Source organism: Leucopleurus acutus, assembly GCF_964270905.1.
Source record: "Leucopleurus acutus genome assembly, chromosome: 7".
In the NCBI taxonomy this organism is placed as follows: Eukaryota; Metazoa; Chordata; class Mammalia; order Artiodactyla; family Delphinidae; genus Leucopleurus; species Leucopleurus acutus.
Window position 1 is genome coordinate 115616096 of NC_139150.1, and position 27427 is coordinate 115643522.

Consider the following 27427-nt stretch of genomic DNA (forward strand, 5'->3'; position numbering starts at 1 on the left):
TCCCCCCTGAGCCGTCCCCCAGGTCTGCTGCACAACACGTTCGAGTATGTCGTTCTCCGTTTTTCTTTTGTGAATTTCTTGCCTTTGTTTTTCTTAATTTCCTCTCTCGTTTTGCCTCAGCTCATTCTTCTGGTGGTGTCGAATGCAAAAATCTCTGAGTCCTTGCTCAGCTCAACTGCCTTTATTCTGCCCTATTGATTGATAATTGAATGGATGTGGGATACGAGATTCAAATCAGTTTTCTTTAGAATGTTGAAGGCTTGCTTCCGAATTGTCTGTAATCCATTATTGCTAATGGTTATTGAGATACCAAGCTGATCCTTTGCCTTTGGTAGTAACCATTTGTCTGTTTTTGTTTGATTGTTTATTTGTTCAGTTTTGTTTTCTTCCTGAAAGCTCTTGTAATCGTTTTCTATTTCATACTCTCTTTTCAAAGATGTCTTTGTGTGAGTGTGTATATGTGTATGTTTAATTCATTCGGCTAAGAACTCAGGGGGTCCCTCTCTCTGAAAACTTCTCTCCTTCTGCAGTTATAGGAATTATTTTCTGTATTTTTAAAGTAATTTATCCACTTCAAATTCTTTCTCAATAACTGTGTAAGTCAGATATTGGACTTCTAGACGGATTCCCCCCATGTCTCCTAGCATCTCTTTTTTGTTCTTCCTCTGTAACTTCTCTCTCTTGCTTTTATTTTCCCTTCTACAATAATCCCATCCATTCTTCTACATGTTTTCTTCTCTTGTCAAAGACCTTTGTGTGTGTACACAACTATAAATACAATATGTAACTTTTTAAACCTCTCAGACCTCTTCCCTTTTCACTGCTTTGCTTTGTGTAATACCAGGCCCTAGTTTATAACTGGACACAATTGAAGAACTTTGCATTGAAACCCAGCTTTTCTTTTGTTCACATTGATTATGATTTATTGTTCTGTTATTCACTCCTGACTACAAATACAATTAAATCAGTGAGCACCAAGCCTGCTCTAGTCACTACTGGCTGTAAAATTTAGGGCAGCATTTAACTTCTGTGTCCCAGTTTCCATAGCTGTAAAAAGAAAAAATGATAATAATCCTTAACCTAATCTTCCAGGCTTGACATTAAAATCAAATGTGAAACCTCATTCAAAGCATTTCATGCTGTATAAATGCAAGATTCTATATCTAGAAAAAAATCAATATAGTAGAACTTTTGGAAAACATCAGGAAGAGACATCATTGACTTTTTCTGGAAAAGAACACTACTGAAGTGCTGGTGGCCGTCACACCCTCACGTGGGTGGGGTCTGACTGCTCATGTTCCTATCAGAGCGTGTCTGCAGCAAAGGATTTGGTAGCCAGGGAATTGTGACTGTCGTCCTATAAGTAATATATTTCAAGCTTGCATGAGCTAGGCATGTCCTTTTTTGTGTATATGGCAAGGGCTCATAAAAAGAGTCCATAAGAGCTGGACTCATAAAAAGTGATGGCAATACTGTGGCTTCTCTTAAACGATTAGGGGAAGGCACATCTTCTGTTTGTTTGTTTGTTTTTTGTTTGTTTTGCGGTACTTGGGCCTCACTGTTGTGGCCTCTCCCATTGCGGAGCACAGGCTCCAGACGCGCAGGCTCAGCGGCCATGCCTCACGGGCCCAGCCACTCCGCGGCCTGTGCGATCTTCCCTGACCGGGGCACGAACCCATGTCCTGGCTATTGTAAATAGAGCTACAATGAACATTTTGGTATATGACTCTTTTTGAATTATGTTTTTCTCAGGGTATATGCCCAGTAGTGGGATTGCTGGGTCATATGGTAGTTCTATTTGTAGTTTTTTAAGGAACCTCCATACTGTTCTCCATAGTAACTGTATCAATTTACATTCCCACCAACAGTGCAGGAGGGTTCCCTTCTCTCCACACCGTCTGTAGCATTTATAGTTTGTAGATTTTTTGATGTTGGCCATTCTGACCGGTGTGAGGTGATAGCTCATTGTAGTTTTGATTTGCATTTCTCTAATGATTAGTGATGTTGAGCATCCTTTCATGTGTTTGTTAGCAATCGGTATATCTTCCTTGGAGAAATATGTATTTAGGTCTTCTGCCCACTTTTGGATTGGGTTGTTTTCTTTTTTTTATATTAAGCTGCATGAGCTGCTTGTATATTTTGGAGATTAATCCTCTGTCAGTTGCTTCATTTGCAAATATTTTCTCGCATTCTGAGGGTTGTCTTTTCATCTTGTTTATGGTTTCCTTTGCTGTGCAAAAGCTTTTAAGTTTAGTTAGGTCCCATTTGTTTATTTTTGTTTTTATTTCCATTACTCTAGGAGGTGGGTCAAAAAGGATCTTGCTGTGATTGATGCCATAGAGTGTTCTGCCTATGTTTTCCTCTAAGAGTTTCATAGTGTCTGGCCTTACATTTAGGTGTTTAAACCATTTTGACTTTATTCTTGTGTATGGTTTTAGGGAGTGTTCTAATTTCATTCTTTTACACATGGCTGTCCAGTTTTCCCCTCACCACTTATTGAAGAGACTGTCTTTTCTCCACTGTACATTCCTGCCTCCTTTATCAAAGATAAGGTGACCATATGTGCATGGGTTTATCTCTGGGCTTTCTATCCTGTTCCATTGATCTGTATTTCTGTTTTTGTGCCAGTACCATACTGTCTTGATTACTGTACCTTTGTAATATAGTCTGAAGTCAGGGAGCCTGATTCCTCCAGCTCCATTTTTCTTTCTCAAGATTGCTTTGACTACTCGGGGTCTTTTGTGTTTCCATACAGATTGTGAAATTTTTTGTTCAGTTCTGTGAAAAATGCCATTGGTAGTTTGATAGGGATCGCATTAAATCTGTAGATTGCTTTGGGTAGTGTAATCGTTTTCACAATGCTGATTCTTCCGATCTAAGAACATGGTATATCTCTCCATCTGTTTGTATCCTCTTTAATTTCTTTCATCAGTGTCTTATAGTTTTCTGCACACACATCTTTTGTCTCCTTAGGTAGGTTTATTCCTAGGTATCTTATTCTTTTTGTTGCAGTGGTAAATGGGAGTGTTTCCTTAATTTCTCATATTTTTCACCATTAGTGTATAGAAATGCAAGAGAATTCTCTGCATTAATTTTGTATCCTGCTACTTTACCATATACATTGATTACTTCTAGTAGTTTTCTGGTAGCATCTTTAGGATTCTCTATGTATAGTATCATGTCATATGCAAACAGTGACAGCTTTACTTCTTCTTTTCCGATTTGGATTCCTTTTATTTCTTTTTCTTCTCTGATAGCTGTGGCTAAAACTTCCAAAACTATGTTGAATAATAATGGTGAGAATGGGCAACTTTGTCATGTTTTGGATCTTAGTGGAAATGGTTTCAGCTTTTCACCATTGAGAACAATGTTGGTTGTGGGTTTGTCATATATGGCCTTTATTATGTTGAGGTAAGTTCCCTCTATGCCTACTTTCTGGAGAGTTTTTATCATAAATGGGTGTCGAAAGCTTTTTCTGCATCTATTGAGATCATATGATTTTTATCCTTCAGTTTGTTAATATGGTGTATCACATTGATTGATTTGCATATATTGAAGAATCCTTGCATTCCTGGGATAAACCCCACTTGATCAGGGTCTTTTATCCTTTTAATGTGCTGCTGGATTCTGTTCGCTAATATTTTGTTGAAGACTTTTGCATCTATGTTCATCAGTGATATTGGCCTGTGATTTCTTTTTTTTTGTGACATCTTTGTATGGTTTGGGTATGAGGGTGATTGTGTCCTCATAGAATGGGTTTGGGAGTGTTCCTCCGTCTGCTATATTTTCGAAGAGTTTGAGAAGGATGGGTGTTAGCTCTTCTCTAAATGTTCGGTAGAATTCGCATGTGAAGCCATCTGGTCCTGGGCTTTTGTTTGTTGGAAGATTTTTAATCACAGTCTAAATTTCAGTGCTTGTGATTGGTCTGTCTGTATTTTCTATTTCTTCCTTGTTCAGTCTTGGAACTTTATGCTTTTTTACGAATTTGTCCATTTCTTCCAGGTTGTCCATTGTATTGGCATAGTTGCTTGTAGTAATCTCTCGTGATCCTTTGTATTTCTGCACTGCCAGTTGTTACTTCTCCTTTTTCATTTCTAATTCTGTTGATTTGAGTCTTCTCCCTTTTTTTCTCGATGAGTCTGGCTAAAGGTTTATCAATTTTGTTTATCTTCTTAAAGAACCAGCTTTTAGTTTTATTGATCTTTGCTATTGTTTCTTTATCATTTATTTCTCATCTGATCTTTATGATTTCTTTCCTTCTGCTAACTTTAGGAGTTTTTTGTTCTTCTTTCTCTAATTGCTTTAGGTGTAAGATTAGGTTGTTTATTTGAGATGTTTCTTATTTCTTGAGGTAGGATTGTATTGCTATAAACTTCCCTCTTAGAATTGCTTTTGCTGCATCCCATAGGTTTTGAGCCGTTGTGTTTTCATTGTCATTTGTTCCTAGGTATTTTTTGATTTCCTCTTTTACTTCTTCAGTGATCACTTCATTATTAAGTAGTGTATTGTTTAGCCTCCATGTGCTTGTACTTTTTACAGTTGTTTTTCCTGTCATTGATATCTAGTCTCATCGCGTTGTGGTCAGCAAAGATACTTGATACTATTTCAATTTTCTTAAATTTACCAAGGCTTGATTTGTGACCCAAGATATGATCCATCCTGGAGAATGTTCCATGAGCACTTGAGAAAAAAAGTGTATTCTGTTGTTTTTGGATGGAAGGTCCTATAAATATCAATTAAGTCCATCTTGTTTAATGTGTCATTTAAAGCCTGTGTTTCCTTATTTGTTTCCATTTTGGATGATCTGTCCTTTGGTGAAAGTGGGGTGTTAAAGTCCCCTACTGTGATTATGTTACTGTCAATTTCCCCTTTTATGGTTGTTAGCATTTGCCTTATGTATTGAGGTGCTCCTATGTTGGGTGCGTAAATATTTACAATGTTATATCTTCTTCTTATATTGATCCCTTGATCATTATGTAGTGTCCTTCTTTATCTCCTCTAATAGTCTTCATGGTAAAGTATATTTTGTCTGATATGAGTATTGCTACTCCAGCTTTCTTTTGATTTCCATTTGCATGGAGTATCTTTTTCCATCCCCTCTATTTCAGTCTGTGTTTGTCTCTAGGTCTGAAATGTGTCTCTTGTTTTTGTATCCATTCAGCCAGTCTATTTCTTTTGGTTGGAGCATTTAATCCATTTACATTTATGGTAATTATTGATATGTACATTCATATTACCATTTTCTTAACTGTTTTGGGTTTGTTATTGTAGATCTTCTCCTTCTCTTGTGTTTCCTGCCAAGAGAAGTTCCTTTCGCATTTTTTGTAAAGCTGGTTTGGTGGTGCTGAATTCTCTTAGCTTTTGCTTGTCTGTAAAGGTTTTAATTTGTCCATCAAATCTGAAAGAGATTCTTGCTGGGTAGATTAATCTTGGTTGTAGATTTTTCCCATTCATCACTTTAAATATGCCCTGCCACTCCCTTCTGGCTTGCAGAGTTTTTGCTGGAAGATCAGCTGTCAACCTTATGGGGATTCCCTGGTGTGTTATTTGTTGCTTTTCCCATGCTGCTTTTAATATTTTTCTTGATCATGAAGAAGAAGAAGTAAAGCTGTCACTGTTTGCAGATGACATGTTTCTCCTTGGATTTATCCTGTATGGGACTCTCAGCACTTCCTGGACTTGACTATTTCCTTTCCCATATTAGGGAAGTTTTCAACTATAATCTCTTCAAATATTTTCACAGTCCCTTTCTTTTTTTCTTCTTCTTCTGGGACCCCTATAATTCAAATGTTGGTGCATTTAATGTTGTCCCAGAGGTTTCTGAGACTGTCCTCAATTCTTTTCATTCTTTTTTCTTTATTCTGCTCTGCAGTTGTTATTTCCACTATTTTATCTTCCAGGTCACTTATCCGTTCTTCTGCCTCTGTTATTCTGCTATTGATTCCTTCTAGAGAATTTTTAATTTCATTTATTTTGTTGTTCATCATCTTTGTTTGCTCTTTAGTTCTTCTAGGTCCTTGTTAAATGTTTCTTGCATTTTGTCTATTCTGTTTCCAAGATTTGGGATCATCTTTACTGTCATTACTCTGAATTCTTTTTCAGGTAGACTGCCTATTTCCTCTTCATTTGTTAAGTCTGGTGGGTTTTTACCTTGCTCCTTCATCTGCTTTGTGTTTTTATGTCTTCTCATTTTGCTTGACTTACTGTGTTTAGGGGTCTCCTTTTCGCACGCTCCGGGTTCATAGTTCCCATTGTTTTCGGTGTCTGTCCCGAGTGGGTAAGGTTGGTTCACTGGGTTGTGTAGGCTTCCTGGCGGATGGGACTTGTGCCTTTGTTCTAGTGGATGAGGCTGGATCTTGTCTTTCTGGTGGGCAGGACCGTGTCCAGTGGTGTGTTTTGGGGTATCTGTGAACTTATTAAGATTTTAGGCAGCCTCTCTGCTAATGGGTGGGGTTGTGTTCCTGTCTTGCTAGTTGTTTGGCATGGGGTTTCCAGCACTGGAGCTTGCTGGTCGTTGAGTGGAGCTGGGTCTTAGCGTTGAGACGGAGATCTCTGGGAAAGCTCTAGCCAATTGATATTATGTAGGGTCGGGAGGTCTCTGGTGGTCCAGTGTCCTGAACTTGGCTCTCCCACCTCAGAGGCTCAGGCCTGACACCAGGCTGGAGCACCAAGACCGTGTCAGCCACATGGCTCAGAAAAAAAGGGAGGAAAAAAAAGAAAGAAAGAAAAGAAAGAAAGTTATTAAAATAAAACATTTTTTAAATATGATTAAAAAAATTTTTAAGGTATTTTAAAAAAAAGAAGAGAGCAACCGAACTAATAAAGAAATCCACCAATGATAGCAAGCGCTGAAAAGTAAACTACGATAAACATAAAAATCAGAAACTGGTCAGTCGCATACAGCACACCCCAAGTCTCCAGTTGCTCCCAAAGTCCACCTCCTCAATTTGGGATGATTCGTTGTCTCTTCAGGTATTCCACACATGCAGGTACATCAGGTTGATTGTGGAGATTCAATCCGCTGCTCCTGAGGCTGTTGGGAGAAGTTTCCCTTTCTCTTCTTTGTTCGCACAGCTCCCGGGGTTCAGCTTTGGATTTGGCCCCGCCTCTGCGTGTAGGTCGCCTGAGGGCGCCTCTTCTTCGCTCAGACAGTATGGGGTTAAAGGAGCCGCTGATTCGGGGGCTCTGGCGCACTCAGGCCGGTGGGGAGGGAGGGGCACGGAGTGCGGGGCGGGCCTGCGGCGGCCGATGTGACGTTGCACGAGCCTGAGGCGCGCTGTGCGTTCTCCCGGGTAAGTTGTTCCTGGATCCCGGGACCCTGGCAGTGGCGGGCTGCACAGGCTCCCCGGAAGGGGGGTGTGGATAGTGACCTGTGCTCGCACACAGGCTTCTTGGTGGCAGCAGCAGCAGCCTTAGCGATTCATGCCTGTCTCTGGCGTCCGCGCTGATAGCCGCGGCTCGCGCCTGTCTCTGGAGTCTCTGGAGCTCGTTTAGGCGGTGCTCTTAATCCCCTCTCCTCGCGCACCAGGAAACAAAGAGGGAAGAAAAAGTCTCTTGCCTCTTCGGCAGCTCCAGACTTTACCCCGGACTCCCTCCCGGCTGTCTGTGGCGCACTAACCTCTGCAGGCTGTGTTCACGCCGCCAACCCCAGTCCTCTCCCTGAGCTCCGACCGAAGCCTGAGCCTCAGCTCGCAGCCCCGCCCGCCCCGGCGGGGGAGCAGACAAGCCTCTCGGGCTGGTGAGTGCTGGTCGGCACCGATCCTCTGTGCGGGAATCTCCCCGCTTTGCCCCCCGCACCCCTGTTGCTGTGCTCTCCTCCACGGCTCCGAAGCTTCCCCCTCCGCCACCCGCAGTCTCCGCCGGCAGTCTCCGCCCGCGAAGGGGCTCCTGGTGTGTGGAAACCTTTCCTCCTTCACAGCTCCCTCCCACTGGTGCACGTACCTTCCGTATCCTTTTGTCTCTGTTTATTCTTTTTTCTTTTACCCTATGCAGTTACGTGGGGAGTTTCTTGCCTTTTGGGAGGTCTGAGGTCTTCTGCCAGCGTTCAGGAGGTGTTCTGTAGGAGTTGTGCCACGTGTAGGTGTATTTCTGATGTATCTGTGGGGAGGAAGGTGATCTCTGCGTCTTACTCTTCCGCCATCTTGAAGGTCCTCCCAGTAGTATAATCTTCATAGAGTGTTTATAAGGATTAAACTTGCTCATATCTATAAAGAACTAGCAGTAAGTGTGTAGTGTTAGCTGTTGTTGTCATATCATTATTATTACCACAGGATTCTTAATTCCTGGAATGTTCTCTTACAAGACATACATAACCTTCTGTTGAAACTTAAGCTAAGGTGTGTGTGACACACAGTAAAGGTGTGTGATGTCTCATATTTGAGGAAATTTTTTTAATGGTATTATTTTTAAATGTAAATTACTTAACCTCATAAAAATCATACAAGTTTACAAACATTTCATTAGATATACATGGTAAGCACTATATCACTAAAATTAACTAACACAATAAAAAAATTTATGCCATCTTTTCAACAGACTTTTTATCATTCTTCAGCAGGTATTTTATTGGATGAAACTTTGCTCTTTGCTGGGTGTGGTTTGGGAAAAATATAAGGTGGATAAAGGAAAGAGAACTAAAATTCATTTTTGAATGTTTATTTGTTTAAAGTAGGTCATGCATTAACATGGTGTAATGTTTAAAATTATAAATGAAAGATAAATAAATAAATATATAAATAAAGGACTATCATATGGGTGGGAAAAAATAAAATGAAAGTATAAATGTACATACACAGACGTCTCCACCAACCTGGATCTCCTCTCCCCCATCCCCCTTGCAGAGGTGAAAGTCTCTCAGTCTCTCCTGTGTGTTTCCGGAGATATTTTAGGCATACATGAACAAACACATTTTCCTCCCTTTTTATACAAACGGAAGTGTACCTAACATCTTTTGTGTTCATTTTTTTTCACCAGAAGCTGTAGTGTAGGTATTGTTCCAAGTCTCTACATAATGACCTTCTTAACGTATTAATGACTCAGAGCTTCATTGGGGGTGGATGTCCCTGGCTTATCCCACCAGGCCACTGCTGATGAGCAGTGTTGTTAACGCCCCTGCTGTTAGAGAAGTGCTGAGTGCTGAATAAATGACGTTGTGCAATTTAAATAAGCTTGTGTATGTGTGGTACACCTGCAAGATAATTTTTAAGAGAGAGAAATGCTGGGTGAAGGGTTGGAAGCATTGTAATTAATTCTTGAAAGAAATTTAAAACTTTCTGTTTATTTTTGAATGTTAATAGGGGTTTAAGCACACAATTGAATAGGAAAAAAGAGATGAACAGTAAACATAAGACTGCCTCACAGCACTTTCCTTCCCTCATCTGGTTTCCCCCCGCTGGAGAGAACTAGCCTCACCAGCCTTGTCTTTTCCCTCCAGAGATATGTGTCAGGTAAATGAGCATATGCGCTTATGTAGAAGAATGCCTTTCTTCAGGTAGGCTTTCCTCTTCTTCTGCATAGTAGTTTGTGGAGTCAGCAGACTCTCGCCTGTGTGTCTGTGGGCACAGAGCTGCGGGCTGGAGTGTCCACGGTCACATTAGAGGGACTCTTTGTCTCCGTCCCTCAGCCTCAGCCAGCCTGGACATGACCTGTAAAGGTAATGTTTTCTTCCACCTTCACGTCGCTCATTGTCTCCCTGGATGAAATGATAGCTGTAAATCCTGCAGCCCTAACCCTCGACCAGCGATGCTCAAACCCACAGCACGTGTCCTGGGACGCTCTTTCCCGTCGTCCCAGAAACCGCCTAACTTCTCGCCTAAGGCTCATATTTCCTGTGTCTCACATCCAGTCGTCAGTTCTCTCTTTGATGGATCACATCTTCCAGTGGCTCCTGGGGAAAGGTGATGCGGGTGGTTAATCTTGGGATCTTGTATATTTCAAATATCTTTCGCTTACTCTCCCACCTGATTTTTCTGGATGTAGGATTCCCAGTATAAACTACGAAGTAATTTAACAGTTGTCTTTCTGCCTGTCAATGTTACTCCTGAAAAGTCTGAAGACATTCCAAGTCTTTATTCTTTGCACACGGCACTTGGTGTTGCTCTACCTCCACAGCTGTTTTAGGGTCTTGTTTCATGCCTCCAGGGTCCTGAAATGTCACAGTGATTTGATGATATGGGTCTTCCACCTCACTGCGTACCGTGAGGGCCTCTTAATCTGCAGTTTTATTTAATACCAGGAGGTGGTCTTAGATTATTCTTAAATTATATTTCAGTACACTATACTATATTTTTTATGTTGTACACGTTACATTATATATAATACGTATTGTAATATCATGTGTATAGCATATATTAAGTGTAATGTAACACTTTAATATCATTGTGTAAATTATTGTTTTTAACAATCTGAGTCTGTTAAAGGGCACTTGGTTCGGGAAATTGCACATTAGTTACTTGAAGAGGAATGAGGTCTCCGGTAACAATATAAATAAGTATTTCTTATATTTTCAAAATATTTTGGCAACAAATTACTGAATTTAACGTACCCTATTTTAGCACTAGTCTCACACACACGCATACATATTTATAAAATATATTCTGCTACTCTTAATTGTATAGACTAATTTTAAGAACATAATTATTGGTAAATAACAATATTTTGAAAAGAGGAATTAAGTCCAGATGTCAGAGTTTGCTAACACCTTTCTATTACAACAGAAATATGATATCATTTTCTTAAATATTTTCCAATCTTTCCTAATGTCAAATAAGAGCTCTTCCTTTTCTGTGGTCAAAAAATATGTAGGATTAAGATTAAACCAAATAAAAAGCACATATTTATATTTGATAATTCCTACATATATTGCACATACTAATGCAGGTTTATAAATCATAAGCTATTATAATAGGTAGAGCCAATAATAAATGTGTACGTATTCATTTTGGTTTTTCAGCCCCTTATTTCCCCAGACGATCCACCAGCATCTTCCCGTGATGTGTTCAGTATGTAAATATTATGACTAGATCCACGTGATGTTAACAGGCAGAGCCTCTAAAGAGTGCAGGCAGAATTCCACTAGTCATATTTCTTTATTAAAGAAATGTTACTGTTATATTACATCTTGTTATGTTGCAAACACATATTTCGTTCTTCAAGGCTAAAGCACAATTAGCAACTGTATTCGTTTTCCCCTTTTAGTGGTTGTTACCTTTTAGGTATTGGAATAATTTGAGAACTGGCTCTGACGTGATGCTCAGTGACTCTTCAGGTTTTGTGTTGTTCCTCTTTGTTTTCAGCTTGCAGTGACCTGGAGCTCAGGGAGATGGCCAGCAGACTGCGGGACTGGTTCAAGGCCCTGCATGAGAGTGGAGGCCAGAACAAGAAGACGAAAGCATCGCTGTGGCCGGAGAGAAGCAGTAAGGCTTCTAAATTTGATGTGTGTCGTTGTCTTTGATATGGGATTTTATGTCCAGTGAATCACTTAGGTGAAAGTTTACTGTTTACTTAGATGCTGAACAGAAGTCTGAACATTGTTTTTTACTTCCAAGCTCAGCCATGACATGTATTTTGAAAGGAAATAAAGCGTTTGTGACAACTCAGATTGGAAAAGGAATTAGAGACAGCATTGAGCTTCCAGTTGAATTGAAAGAGTAGGAATATTTTCCAGTATTTTGGCTGAAGTGCTAAAGAGTAGAACAACACAGGGAGCGAAGGTAATAATTTTGAAGTGCTTAGATTTTTAAACAACACGATTAGCCCTCCTCCACCTTAGTCATTTCTGATTTAACCCAAGTATGTCAGTAGAAACAGGATGTTTACCACGCTGCAATTCAGATTCATCAAAGAAAGAAGGAAGGGCTTCCCTGGTGACGCAGTGGTTGAGAGTCCGCCTGCCGATGCAGGGGACGCGGGTTCGTGCCCCGGCCCGGGAAGATCCCACATACCGCGGAGCGGCTGGGCGCGTGAGCCATGGCCGCTGAGCCTGCACATCCGGAGCCTGTGCTCCGCAACGGGAGAGGCCACAACAGTGAGAGGCCCGCGTACCACAAAAAAATAAATAAATAAATAAAAAAGAAAGAAGGAAATAAGAGCCAACTGAATCTTACATGATTCTTTCGTCTATATAATCTATATAGAAGTGTGTTTTAATTTCTTAGAAATAGGAACTGCAACCGGAAATAGTGCACTTGCTATGAATAATTTTATGAACTCTTCACTTTATATTTTTTCATTTATGAAAAATATCTATAACATTTTTCATGCATGTAAAAGAAAGATATTGAAACCTGAGCTTAATTGGGGGGAGCTTTCCAAGACCGCCTCATTTGCTCTAAGATGCAAGGGGCGAAGGTGGGACAGTGACCAGGGGCAGCGTCCCGCTGACAATAGAAGGGCCCAGTGCCCGCTGCTTATCGCCATGAGGCCGTGAACTCCCACTCACAACCCTCAGCTACCCGTTTCTAACAGAATCACTTGATAAGAGGGCACGGCCGTCCCTAATCTATGTTTCCTAAAATGCCCCATTTGTTTTCTTGTCACCAAGGAATTTTCTGTAATCCCAGCGCTTGGTGTTTACGGATCGTATTTATGTTCAAAAGAATGTAATCATTATTTTTCATTCAGCTTTCACAGAAAGACATAATAATTGTGTGTGAATGTGTGGTGGTCACATCTATATGCTTCTTAGGAAGTCCTCAAAGAAACCACGGTATTTCCCTACCTTGTAGGAGTGCTTCCAGGCTTGTCTCCAGAATTATCGTTTAAATTTTTGACAGAAGCTAATTTTTTGCTGCCTTGAGAGTAAGTAAGATGCCTGATCTTACTTAATAGAAATAATAAAGTATGTTTGCCCCTGTATTCATGTCTGGCGTAATGTAAAGTTTTGTTCCAGATCCTTCCGTATTGGCTTTTTTGATTCATGTCCACACCTGTTCTCCCAATACTCATACTTGGATATTTTTATTTCTCACTCTCACCTTTATCTGTTGAGCTTAGTTAAGACTAATAATCCCTCCTGTATTTGGAAATGGATAAAAGGAGAGCTTGTAGAACACGCAGTACAATGCCTGGTTAATTGTACACATTCCTAAATATTATTTCCCTTTCTGGCTTTTTCTTACAAAAAATGAGACAGTCTTAATATTGTGGGTGAATTAACAGGAAGCTCTTTGGGAGTTGAATGTCTTTGCAGAATTAGTGAAACAGTAGGTAGAGGATTATTTATAGAGCCTGAAGGGGTCAGAGGCCAAAGGGAGTAAATCTCCAAAAGGAAGCTGTTAAAAGATAAGACGAGTCCCTCAGCTCCTGAGACCCGCCTACCGCTGGGTGAAGCCTCTCCTGACACCGGCCCTCCAGTACTGGGCACCCCATCTCTTTTCTAGTCCTGTTTTTCCTCCATAGCATCTCTCACCGTCTACTATAATATTCATCTACACATTTTTTGTTTATTTTCTCTCTCTCTGCACACTAGAGAACCATAAATGAGAGATCACCGTTGTATCATCAGAATGTAGACTAATTCGACACGTAGCATTCACTAACGTTAAAACTGAGTAGAATTAATGGATGGATGAAGCGAAGAAGCCATCAAAATACTACATTGTGTGGATATACCATAATTTAATCAAGCACTTGTTCCCCTAGGAATGATTATTTTCTCCTTCTCAATCACTTCTGCGGTTAATTGGTAGGCTTTTATTTCTGTAAGGAAGATTCCAGGTAGTCGAAGTAATAGGTCCATATTACTTCACATTTCAAATTATAAACAATAATAGATGTTACCAGACTGCTTTGCAAAAAGCTTAGGGCCTTTCTAATTTCTAACAGCAAAGCACGGAGAGTTAACTTTTGCCTTGATCCCTGGAAGTAAAAAAATTACTACCATTCTTTTTAACTGTTCATTCTGGTGAGCATGCTGTTACATTTCATTGTTAATCTAATCTTGGTTTCCTTTTTTAGTAGTGAATTGTTCACAAAATATTGGCAAAGGTTGGCTGGGCTTTTGCACAGCAAAACAAAATTAAATGTCTTAGCTCAGGCTACCATAATTAAATACCCTAGACCAGGTGGATTGAACACTACACATTTGTTTCTCAAATTCTGGAGACTGGGAAGTCCTAGATCAGGTGCTGGCAGATTGGGGTCTGGGTGAAGGCTCACTTCCAGGCTTGGAGACAGCTGTCTTCTCACAAGGCAGAGAGAGAGAGCGAGAGAGAGATCTGGAGTCTGTCTTATAGGCCACTGATCGCATCATGAGGTTCTCCCTTCATGACCTAATCACCTCCCAAAGCCCACACCTCCAAATGCCATCACTTTGGGGGGTAGAGCTTCATATTCATGAATTTGGGGTGGGGGACACAATTCAGTCCATAGCACAAAACCAAACAAAAAAAGTCCTAAGTTATGTCAGCTTATATGTTTAATTCTGAGAAATCCATATTGATGGCTTACATTATAATTATATTTAAATAGGTCCTTCTAGTACTTTTTGTGCTTTTTGCTGTATGTGTTTCCTGCTCTGTGTTTTAGATATATGAATTTATTTCTGTTTTATCCATTAATTATGCTTCTTATCCCTTTATTTTATTACACTGTACCCTACTTACCACTTTTTAGCATAGATTTCACGTTATCGGATAGTAATATTACTACTCCTACTTTCAAATTTATTACATTTGCCTGATATACTTGCTAACATTTTATTGTCAGTCTTTCTTTATTACTTAGACTTGTGTCTTTCTTGTAAACATACATAGTTGGCTTCTGAGTCTCTTTTTAATAATTAAGATAATAATTTTAATAATTAAGATAAACATAAGGCAGAGGAAAATATGCTGATCAGACACAGAATGTTTACCATTCAGGCAGATTGCCCAGAAGACAAAGAAAAACTTATTTTACAATCTCTCTTTTTTTTTTTTTTTTTTTTTTTGCGGTACGCTGGCCTCTCACTGTTGTGGCCTCTCCCGTTGCGGAGCACAGGCTCCGGATGCGCAGGCTCAGTGGCCATGGCTCACGGGCCCAGCCGCTCCGCGGCATGTGGGATCCTCCCGGACTGGGGCACGAACCCATGTCCCCTGCATCGGCAGGCAGACTCTCAACCACTGTGCCACCAGGGAAGCCCTACAATCTCTTTTCAAGAGTAGACCAATAATCCAAGAAAATTTTGTCATTAAAGAAGAAAAGAAATCACATTTTAGTTTTGTACCAGTATAATATTTAATACTAATTTTAAAATATTATGTGAATAAATACACCCTTTAAATATTAGCCAGCAGTGACCATGACAAATAATTTTGGGGGGAACATTTCATCATTTTTTGTATCTGTGTAGATTTTATCTTATACAGGTTTTGTAAATTAGTGTTAGGATAAATTTTATCTTAGGGCAAGTTTTATCTTAGGATAAAACTATATTTTTAACAAAATGAGCTTTTTTAGACCAAGGTGGTTGCTCCTGGAGCCCCTGAACCTCTCGAGACCTGCCCCTGCTGGGGCGGAGCCCTGAGCTTGAGTGACCGCAGGGGCGGAGGGTCGGGACTGAACAGAGAAGCCCAGGGTGAAGACAGTGGGGCCCAAGGGGTGTTCAGGACACCGTAAAAATGTCAAATAAGAACAAACGCAGAGCGAAGCCTGCCGCGTGTCCTGCCCACCATCCACCACAAGGTGGGGTGTCACCGCAGGACCTTGCTTCGGACATGTGGGATCCCCATCCGATCCACCATCCGTGTCTTGGGGGGAAAAAAAGGGAGGAACAAACCCAGACTAAGTAAAGAGAGACTTTATTTATAGACTCTTGCGATGGGGAGAATACCTCAACCTCAAACTTGCAAGCGTCTCACATCAAACAGAAGAAGGCTTTTCCTTTCCAGAAAGGGGTGAGCAGGGCTAGAAGCACCTTTGTCGGGGAAGAGGGCAGTGGGCATTAAGAGGCAGCAAAACTGAGGACTTCGGAAATGCTTCTCTGCGCGGTTGACCCGCTTACCTACCAAGCAGGAATGGGAGACCCTGCAGACGTCTCTATGTTACGCAGAATTTCCGCCCTTTCACGGCTCTGGTCTGTGTTCTGATGTGTCGTCTGGGCCACTAGTTTGCTGCCCACCTACAGTGCACGTGCGGGATGGCTTAGCCGGGAAATTACGGTTTTCGGTCTACAGAGCAGTTGTGTACTTTTAAATGTGTGCGCCCGGAAGTACCCGAGTGTGTGTTTAACTGTAAGTGGGCTGTCTCCTCACTCCCTCAGCTCCGCGTGTCATTGATTTTTCCCTCCGGCCGTTGGGTCCTTTCCATGCGCTGACCTTCCTTCGTCTGCTCACTGGGGCCCGTCTGTTGGGGGCCGACCCTTCGTTGGCAGCCTTCTCTCACGAGGTGGGAAGAGCTTCCCTTTGGCTTTTCCTCAAAGCATCAGGAAAGCCCCCAGTCTCTGAGCCTTGAAAGAGGCCACTCCCCCCCACGGGTCCCTTAGCCGGGCTGGCCTCCATCGTGGAACCCAGCCCGCGGTGCCAGGGCTAGAGGGAGTGGGTCTTGACCTTCCCCAGAGCCTGCGGTTGTCTGCGGCCAGGCTCTCAGAGTCCGTCCCCTCCTCTCCATCCTCGGACCCCTAGTCTGTCCCTCCGTGGGGACGGGAAGCCCCCATCCTGACCTGCACCCCAACTTTAGACTGCAACACTCGCTGTACAATGAGGGGACAGTAGAATGAAGTTCATCGGGGGGGGGGGGCAGGTCACTGCGTTTTGAGTGGTCAGAGTACCTGCCTTATGCTTCACCAGCCAACTTCCCGTTTAACCTAGAAAGAGTGACAGATCTGGAAAACAATTCAGAGAAAAATTCTTGTTTGCATTCAAACGTCGAAATATTATTGCCAGGGGCGAATATGTAAGGGAGGGCCAAGACGGGTATATTTTTCTGGTTGTGTGAATAAGTATGCTTAAGTGCCAGTATCTGTTGTTTAAATACGTACCGTGTTACCCTTGAGATAGATACTTGTCTTTTGAGATAGATACTTGTCTTTTCATGGATCTGTATCTCTAGTGATGTTTAAATCAAAGGTAATTTTCATTAAAATGGCCCCTGTTTACTGTCTGGAAATATAGAGTTTACTTTCTATGTTGTTAGACTGTGAATAGAATATTTATTTTCTTACAAAATAACTCTGAAAACTTACATCTGTTTGATCTAACCTTATAGACTAATAGACAGTAAGAGTCAGAGAATGAGTTCAGGGATGGCGCTGGCTGCCACTGAAGTGTGGGCACAGGAGCGTGGAGAATGGTGTCCCCGCGGGTCTGCTTTGTCAATGCTTTCTATCCTTAAACAATGTGAAATTCACTACTCTACTTTGCATGTGTAAAGTAATCGGCACATTCGTATAGTCTGAGTTCTTTATTATTATTTTATATGTAATAATTTAAATTATTAATTTTTCTGCACTGTTATGATTAGTAGAAATACAGATCAAGCCATGAAATCCCTTGTTTTCCTTTATCCGAGTCTAATGTACAGTGAGCCCAGCTCACTGTATATTAATTGCAGAGCCACTCCTGGTCCTTAGCTGAATGCAGAGTGGGGAATACACTCTCCTCATTCCTACCCTTAAGCCAGATTGCTAAGAACTGTTAGTACAAAGGACTGTAGTGCCCTCACCATTGCCCTGATGTCTCTGGGCTCTGGGAAGTCTCACAGGATTTGTTGATCAATGTATCAGAAACACTTGCTTTGTATTTGCTGTTTTGAGGTCCTAGGACACGCTCCCCCCGGGGGTCTGTCCTCACTCACCTCCACCAGCTTGTTGCCCGAATATCCAGCCTCAGAGGGCTGCGCTCCCATCGCATGTAAAACAGCAACACAAGCTTACTTTCCTTTATAGCATATGTCACTACGTGATATACAGATGTTTCCTAGTTTGTTTTCTGTCATTTCCAAGTAAAACATAAGCTCTGTGAGGCCAGGAACTTTCTTCTGTGGGATCCCCAGCTCCCAGAAAGACAGCCCTGGCACACAGTAGGGACGCAGGAGCAAGTTGTTTAGTGAATAAGTTAAAATCTAATCACAAGTTTTCATCTAAAAATTGGTCTAGTTTCAGAAGAGTGATAAAGTGGCTTGTAGCTGCCTTCCCATGTTTGCTGAACAGGCAGGTTCCAGGAGGGCAAATCTCTGACTGCAGCGGGATTGAAATAAACGGATCAAGACTTGATGAAGCTTAAACGAGAAGGTACCCTACTTCTTTTTATAAGGCAGTGAACCCAGAATGTGGACTGTGCTTTGTAAGGAAGGGGAACTTGCCAGCCTCTTACACTGGCTACCAAATTAATGCTGCTATGCATTTTACATTAGTTAAACATCTTGTCACACTGCCCAAAATAAGGTATGGGTTTCTTTTCCTACTGGTTATTGTAGTAGTTATTCTTAACTCTCAAACACAATAGGACACTAACCTGAGTTTTTAATTGACCAGATTTTATCACAGCCATTACATAAATGATTTTATAACCATTACGCAAGAAGAATTGATTGTGTATCTGAATCTTGGGTAGTGTAAATATTACATAGTTAAGTGGTTTCAGTTGACAAAAAAGATCAATAATGTTATAGCTTCTTAAGAAATTAACCAAGCTGGTAAAGTTTGCCATTATTTTTTAACAACTTAACTCTACTTTATATTAAAAATATCAGGCTTCTTCGGTATGTTTTATTTGGGTATAGTTTAGAGCTGTCACAAAGGAATAACCATAGAAAAGCACTGAAGATGGTAAAAACTTAAAATGTATTTTATGAGAAGGTGAAGGAAATAGATCTATTTGGCCTCTGATTCTGTTATCATCATACCATGAAAGTGCTGTTTGAGCCTTTTTTCAGTATATATGTTGTGCCTATCTAAACTGTATGCTTGATATATTTTGTTTTCTTATCTAAATCTCCAAGAATTTAAGAACAGAAACACTATACCAAGGTTTGTTTGTTAATATGGTTGCAGTTGTGTGTGTGTGTGTGTGTGTGTGTGTGTGTGTGTGTGTGTGTATGCCTGTCCGTCTCTGAAAGAGATACTATATTAATTTTCTTTTTGTCAGTTGGGAAGCATCTGGACTTCAGAATCATATGCAAAATCCTCAGATTAACAGTCTGACTAGGATTAATTAAGATAACATCTGGGCTTCCCTGGTGGCGCAGTGGTTGAGAGGCCGCCTGCCGATGCAGGGGACACGGGTTCGTGCCCCGGTCCGGGAAGATCCCACACGCCGCGGAGCGGCTGGGCCCGTGAGCCATGGCCGCTGAGCCTGCGCGTCCGGAGCCTGTGCTCCGCAACGGGAGAGGCCACAACAGTGAGAGGCCCGCGTACCACAAAAAAAAAAAAAAAAAAAAAACATATGTTACACGTAATTAAAATATATGATATTAAAAATTAAATAGGAAAAAACAATGTTATATATATGTTTCCTTCCCAGCTGTGATACATTAGAATAATTTAATACTCATTAATGTCTCAAAGGAATCATCATAAAATTAATCGCTTTTTAATTGGCTAGCCTGTGGCCCAAGGACCACTGTGGTGTCTAGAATCAGTTGTTGCCACATTAAATAACCTATGGCAGTTATGTGTTTGAGCTATTTTATTTCCTTATTACACTTTGTCCCTTCGTTTTTGCTATCACTCTTTGTTGCTTTCAAGACATCTACTAAGCAAACATTCCAGGTTTTTGTGTATTACTCAACTGGTATTATTAGAGTAAAATTTGACAAAAATAATGCTTACTTATAAATGACTGAATATATATGACATATATATGGAATGTGAAACTTTATATTTTGTTTTCTTTTTCTGTACAGATTTAAAAAATCTCTGTTGGTTTTTTTTTTGGGGGGGGGAGGGTACTTTATCCCTTTTTTTCTAGGTTCAAATAGTTCAAATTACTGGTTAAATGTGCTCTGAACACCCTACATGATTATATTTTGAAATTAAGGTATTTATTTAGTTGAAAATGGAATGTAATAGAATTGACAATAGTTCACTTACCCTGTGAGAAGCAACCAGCAGCCTGGTAAGCAGGTAAGCAGCACTTACCCTGTGAGAAGCAACCAGGAAGCCCTTCACATGCTTATCTTTTTAATGCACATGAAGGAACATGAAGAGAATTATTGTCCTTTTACCAACTGCACCCGTTCCTTCCCTCATGAGGTGAAAATTGTTACCAACCTGGTACGCATGGTTTCCAATCCTACTTCATTCTCACACAAGCATATATATTCACATAAACATTTTTAATGTAAATGATCTCACACTATACACAGTACGTGGCAGCAAGCTGATTACTCTCCATCATGTTAACCTTTTAAATCGTTATCGTATTGCAAATACGTTCTCACAGCATCTTTTTTGGTTTCAGAGCTCTTAGTTTGTGAGAGAGACTTCCCTAAGAAAATACTGACATGGATATGCTTCTAATGTATATATTTTTGCACTTAAATCTCTAAACCATCCCCAGTTTATTGGCGTGTGATAGGATTCCGGCAATAGATCATATTTCCTTACTGAATTAAAATAACGTCTTTGCAATTATTTAAGCCACATTTATTCTCTATGCCTCTATTTTCTCTTTAACCTCTCTGTTTTTTGAGTTTCTCTGTGACTCATTTCTCCTGTAATTGTGTTACGTTCTGATGTCATACTTCATGTGGGTTTAGTTCTTTCAAATGTGTTAAAGTCCGTTTTATGGCTTACAATATGTGCCAAATGCACTTGAAAGGAGCCTGTATTCTGTTATGATGTGTTGGAGTGTCCTGTCGGTAGAAGTTATTTCAAGTTTGTTGAAAATTTTGTTCGGCTCTTCTATACTCTTTTCCGTCTACTTGTTCCACTGATTTTTTTTTTTATAGAATAGTGTTGAAGTCTCCAGATATAACTGGGAAGTTTTCTGTTCTTCCATTCAGTTCTGTTCATTTTTTTGTCATGTGTTTTGTTTTTTCTTTTTCTTTTTTTTTGGCTGCGTTGGGTCTTAGCTGTGGCACGCGGGATCTTTGTTGAGGCACACGGGATCTTTCATTGCAGCACACGGGCTTCTCTCTAGTTGTGGCCTTAGGGTTTTTTCTCTCTGGTTGTGACGCACAGGCTCCAGAGCGCATGGGCTCTGTAGTTTGCAGCACACGGGCTCTCTCATTGAGGATGGGAGCTCGGTAGTTGTGGTGCACGGGCTTAGTTGCCCCGCAGCATGTGGGATCTTAGTTCATGGACCAGGGATCAAACCCGCGTCCCCTGCAGTGGAAGGCAGATTCTTTACAATGGGACCACCAGGGAAATCCCCTTGTCATGTATTTTGAAGCTTCATTTCTGGTAACAGGTGCATTTAGGGTTGTTTTGTCTTCTTACTGAACAATTTATTATTATATAATGCCCCTTTTTATCTTGGTAACATTCCTTATTCTGAAGTCAAATATATTATTAGTAGAATCAGTTTGGCTTTCTCTTCATTAGTGTTTGCATGATATTTTTTTCCCCATCTATTAATTTCAATCTACTATGCCATTTTTTTAATGGTTTCCTTTAGAATAATATATAGTTGAGTCTTGGTTTTTTATTCAGCCTGGCATTTTTTTTTTGTATTTTAATTGATATGCTTAGATTATTTGCGTTTTATACAGTTACTGATATGGTTTAATTACAATCTCCTTTCTTGCTAGTTATTTTTTATTTTTTCCATCTCCTCTTTGCCCATTTTCTTTTCTTATAATGCCTTGTTTTGGACCAGTTAAGTATTTTTATGATTTCATTTGACTCTGCTCTTGACATTACTTTTACTTTACCTTCTTTTAAAAGATTTTTATTGGTTGCTCTAGGATTTATAAGATATAAATTTAATTTTTCACAAGCTACCTTCAAATACTATTTTGCCATTTTGTGTACATTAGAAGGAATTACAGCTCTCAATTTATCCCATCTTTTGTGCTATTTTGACGTATGTTTTGCTTTTACATATGCTACAAATACAAATGCATTGCTAATACCTTTAGAGTAGACATTCAATTATCTTTTAAAACAATTTGAAATTAAAAACCTGAATTTCATATTTATCTTTATTTATGCAACATCCAGAAATCTTCAGTTTCTTTTTTGTAGCAATCCAAGTTTCTACCTAATATCACATTTATTCTGCCTAAAGAAATCTTTTTTTTTTTTCCAACAGTTCTTATAGATCGCATCTGTTTTAAATAAATTTTCTCCCATTTTTGTTTCTTGAAAGGTACTTCTCCTTCCTTTTGCAAAGGTAATTTCTCTGGGTAGTTTTGGGTCCAGAGCCCATTTTCTTTCGGCACGTTACAGATGAATTTTCCTTGTGTTCTGGCTTCTGTGGTTGCAGCTGGGAAGTCAGCTGGTCATTCTCGTCTCTTTGTTCCTCTGTAGAAATGTGTATTGTGCCCCGAGCTGCTTTAAAGATTTTTCTCCCCATCACTGGTTTTTGACTCTGACGTGTCTAGGTTTTGTTTCTTTGGTTCTTATCCTGTTTGGTGTCCTCTAAGATTCTTACGTCTGTGGTCTGAGGTATCTCATTAATTTGGAGGATTCTTCATTAACTCTTGAAATACTTCTTCTACCCTATTTTCTCTCTCTTTTCCTTCGGCCATTTCAGTCACTGTCTGTTGGTCTGTCTGATAATGATCTACAGGCCTTGTATGCCCTGCACTCCTGCCCCGCCCCCTCCCCCTACTTCTGACATATCTTTTAGGTTTTTGTTCTTATAGTTTCTGCCTATAGTTTTAATGCAGATTTTACCTTTTATACTACAGCATCTAATCTATTAATCATATTCATTTTAAATTACTTCTCTGATAGTTGCTGCCTCTGTCATATCTGAGTTTGTTTCTATTGAGTGTTTCGTCTCATAGCGGTGTTTTTAAATTTTTCCTTCCTTTTTTTGTATGTCTGTTTCTTTCGTTAAAAGTGGACATGTTGAGTAGACAGTAAGACGGAGGTAAATAGTCTTTATGCCTGGAAGTGAGGCTGCCTCCTGTTTTGCTTGGCCTTTGATAAGGTGATCAAGTCGGTCCAGTCATATACCTGAACTTGGTTGTGTTTTGGTTTATAATTGTCCCTTTCACTGCATCTCAAGCTTCAGATTCCTTTGTGCTGCCCTGTGCTTGTGGTCGGGCTAGTCACCATGGTCTTTTTCTCCACATGCTTCTTTATGATTTTCCTTTGAAACCCAGCCTCAGGGAAGGTCCCCCTTCATGGTCTTTCCCCCACTGGCAGGCTACTGATCCTCGGTATTCGACAGTTGCTACCCGGACCTAGGAGCATCCCTTTCTGTTCTGGTTGAGCTGTAGCTGTAGGTAGGACCATGTACCTGGGTCTCGAGGTGGGACCTTCTCAGAGACCCGATCCTTCGCTGGTGGCAGGGTTCTCCCATGATCTGTACCCTGAATATTGTCCTGCTGTCACTCAGAGAGAGCTGGGCTTTTCTTTCCCACTCCTGTGGTGAAGTATCCTCAGCTGTGTCCACAGGGTGACAGAGGCTCCCACTCTCCCCCAGGAACTTCAGGCTTGCTCTGTGAGGGGTACAGGAGAGGGGGCATAGGTGGACCCTCATACTTCCTCACAGCAGCTTCTGCTTCTCAGGTGGCTTTCCTGGGTCTCTTGTCCCACCCCGTGTCTTTCTTGAAAGCACTTGCTGAGGTCTGTGGAATAAAATCTGTTGGTGCTTATGGACCCTCTTCCTTTTGCGGCTTCCAGGGGTTGTCTGCTGTCAGAGAGTAGACGTACACTAAGCCTTCCGCAACTCCTGGAAGATCTTGGCTGCGTTCTCCTCCATAGTTTATATAATGTTCTGTGGCTTTCTCAGGTGATCAGATGCTCACACTGTCTCCTTCTGGAGCCACAGGACTGTCACGGGTCCTGAGTTATTACACTGCCCAGAGACACAGAGTCCCTGATGAGCTCAAAAAATTGTGGTTTTGTAGATGTTTCATATTTTTCTTATTGTTAGGGTGAGAAAAATACTCTTTTCCACTTCCTCCCTCGGTGGAAGCAGGGAATTCTTGCCTGAAGAATATTTTCAATGGATATAGATTTTTGAAAGCATTAAAAACATGTTTTCTTTCTTCATTTAAAGATATCATTCAACGCTTCCAGGACTCTATGATTTCTGATGAGATACCAGGATTTAACTGAATCGTTTAATTGTGACGTGTCGTTTATCTTTAGTTCTTAACAGTTCGACTAGAAATGACCTCCTTTGTGTTTTTGCTTGAGGACTGTTACATCTCTTTAATCTGTACATTTAGGTATTTATCAAAACTTCTACCACCTTTCCTCCGACTACTTCTCCTGCCCCTTTCTCTCTCTCTTCTCTTCTGGGCTTGAATTACATGTGTTACGCTCCCTGATACAATGTAACAGTCTCAGAGGCTCTGCTCATTGCTATCCTGGCTTTTCTTCCAGTAGATCCTTGCAGCTGATCTATACACAAGTATCTTTCTTTCCTCTGTGAACTCACTTCTGCTCTTGGCTTCATCTGTGATTTTTTTTTAAGGTTGTGTAGCTTTATCTGTTATTTTATCCTTGAATTTCTATTTTGTTCTTTCTTATAATTTCTACTTCTCTTCTGATCATTCCTGTCATTGCAATTATTACAAGCATATTTTTTTCTTCATTAAAGAGAGCTATTTTATTTGCTTTAAAATTTTGTCCGCTAACTCAACAACTGGTTCATCTCAGGTTTATTCTCAGTTGATCATCTCTTCTTTGAAGAACATGTCCCATTTCCCTGGTGCTTTATAGATCTCCTAATTCTGGATGATGCCCCCAGTGTTATGGATATTAAATTGTGGGAGGCTTTATTATGTTAGTTTAGTCCACTGAGTGTTTTTTGTTTTAGCAGATGATTAATGTTGTTGAGCTCTAAATGAAAACTATATTTCTTGGGCACCAGCTCTAACCTCAGTTCAGATTTGCAGCCTCTAGTGGAGGTGAGTTGAGTCCACGGTGTGCATGTGTGTGTGTGTGTGTGTGTGTCTGATGGGTCATCAGAATCTAGGGCAGACAATGTTGGGCTCTCTGGCTCTTTTCCTTCCCGAATTTCTCCCTAGATCTTCAGCAGTTTTAAACAGTCTTTTGATTCTTGCAAGCTGGAATGTCTGCATTCTTTTGCCAACATTGTCCCTCATGTGATTTGCCATGCCAGATCTGTCCCCAGGCTCAAAAACAGTGAGACCTGAGAATTCACTCCCTAGAACTTCCCTCCTCAGAGTGTGGGTTACCCACCAGAGTGTGCCTGCTTCTTATCCACTCTTTGGTTCCTTCCTGTCATTTTTGTAAATTACGTGCAGAGTTTAACAATTTATGAGTAGGAGAATCAGTCCAGTATATGTTACTCAGACATTACTGGAAACAGAATCTAAAATAACTGTTTAAATGACAGGTTGAGGAGAGGATTTTTGTCTTACCTTATTTTTGTCTTTGAATCTACCAGACCTGTGTATTGAACCCAATGTGGGCTAAAATGATACTTTATTTTCCATTACATATTCCTGTTTACCCCTCTTCCTTCCTGAATTTAACAGTCTTCTTTTTTGGGTTTTTTTTTTTTTTTTTTTTGGTATTACAGTACTCTTTAAAATTTTAAACCTTCATTGAGTCAGGGCAGTCCGTCAGTCAGTTTTACTATGTTTCAAAATTTACATTTAATGAGTTTTTGCTTTCCTTTGGATGGTTTTACATTGATTTTTTGTGAATCTCAGTTATGCTGATATATTTGCTGCCTAAACAGATGCAGTTGTTAATATAGGCTTGCATTTCCCTAAGATGACGGACTGAACTGCTACGTGTCTACATTCTAGATGTGAATAACTCCATCCTCTACAGTGGCATAAACAACTCAGGAATGTTGAGAGATGATTTTCGATTAGAAAGACTTTGTGTTTGATAACTTCTGCCTTTCAGAAAAATTTGACACATCTTTGAAGAGAAGAGACATTGCTAGGCATTTATTAAAAGTGATTTTAGATGTCTGATGGGAATTTCAGTGCTCTAAAGGATTATAAGGATTGGTGAATGTGGAGGATAAGGGGACGGGTTGGATATTATTTTCTCCGCTTTATAATGAGGAAGGTTGAGAGTTAAAACATGAAGTCACACAATAAGTAAGTGGTAGAGCTGGGATTTGAATATAGATTTTGTGGGCTCTGAACTTATGAACTTCTGCTCTTTGCGTCTTTGTGTAACCTCCCAGTGGGTCTCTCAGTACTCAAGGAATATTAAACTAGTTCAAATACATAATTCATGTCGATTGTGATAGCTGCCTCTAATCCACTCGTACAGATAAAGACATATAAACACACTTGCACAAAGAGGATAGCTTCCTATTTCATCTTGGCTAAAGATTTTAGAAATGTTTCCAAAAATTACTAATCGTTATTTTGCCTTTATTATCATGTTTCTGAATGTTTTTGTTTCTTTTCTTATAAATACAAATAACTTTTATAGAGTGGGATTAATACATGTATTTAAAGCTTTCTTGAGTTGAGTTATATTGATAATCTATACCAACTCACAAGAGAAAGATTTTTGTCCATTAAATTATCTCTTTGTCAAATTTACTCATATTAGTCTTGGTGCTAACTGTTGCAAATTTCAAAAATCTACCCAGGTTTTTGGTATCTTGAGATTTAATGATTAAAACTATGTCCTTAATATTAGGAAAAAGTATTTTGGTGGGCATCCCTAATACTTTATATCTCTACCTATAAAGATTATTTTAAGGAGATGATTTTCATACAGTAAACCATTTATTTCCATGATAATTTTTATATCCTTAATTGAAGATTTCTGTATGCTAAATATTTCATAAGTCATGGGATATATAAAATGCAGAGGGTGCTGCACAGTGATTTCTCTTTCCTTTTACGAGTGAAGGATACTCCCCTATCCTTACTGTGCCTGACCAGCTCTGGGATATCAGTCTTTCTGCCCAAGTGAGTCCCTGAGTGAGTCTTGTCTAAGCGTTTCCTTCCCCACACCCCTGTCCTGGGCTGATAATGAACGACTTGTACTGCTTTGGATGTCTTTCCCTAAATGTAGTCACTACCTCAAAACAAACTTATGGGGCTTCCCTGGTGGCGCAGTGGTTGAGAGTCCGCCTGCGGATGCAGGGGACACGGGTTCGTGCCCCGGTCCGGGAAGATCCCACATGCCGCGGAGCGGCTGGGCCCGTGAGCCAATGGCCGCTGAGCCTGCGCGTCCGGAGCCTGTGCTCCGCATCGGGAGAGGCCTGCATACAGCAAAAAAAACAAAAAACAAAAACAAAAAAAACTTACGTTTTACTGTCCAAAGTTTTTAATGTTATCTAAGAAGATGATAGATTTGTGCTTCCCTTCACTTCAAATTCAGAGACAGATTTCAACAAAACCACTCAGTTTTCTATGTGTTCCCAGACAATTGGATTCT

At 40.4% G+C, this 27427-nt stretch overlaps 1 protein-coding gene across 4 annotated transcripts in view; it reads left to right on the forward strand.

Moving 5' to 3' along the window:
• Positions 1-27427, forward strand: part of SPOCK3 (SPARC (osteonectin), cwcv and kazal like domains proteoglycan 3) — a gene marked incomplete at both ends in the record, with an annotated part of 424393 nt that overhangs the window by 370318 nt on the left and 26648 nt on the right. For 3 of the 4 annotated variants that reach the window (XM_082843406.1, XM_082843408.1, XM_082843409.1), the window contains one exon: positions 11295-11414. The exons of the other annotated variant lie outside the window; for it this stretch is intronic. In XM_082843406.1, coding sequence (XP_082699532.1) covers positions 11295-11414 — 120 coding nt within the window. The remainder of the gene's footprint in view (positions 1-11294; positions 11415-27427) is intronic. 4 annotated transcript variants of the gene reach the window in all.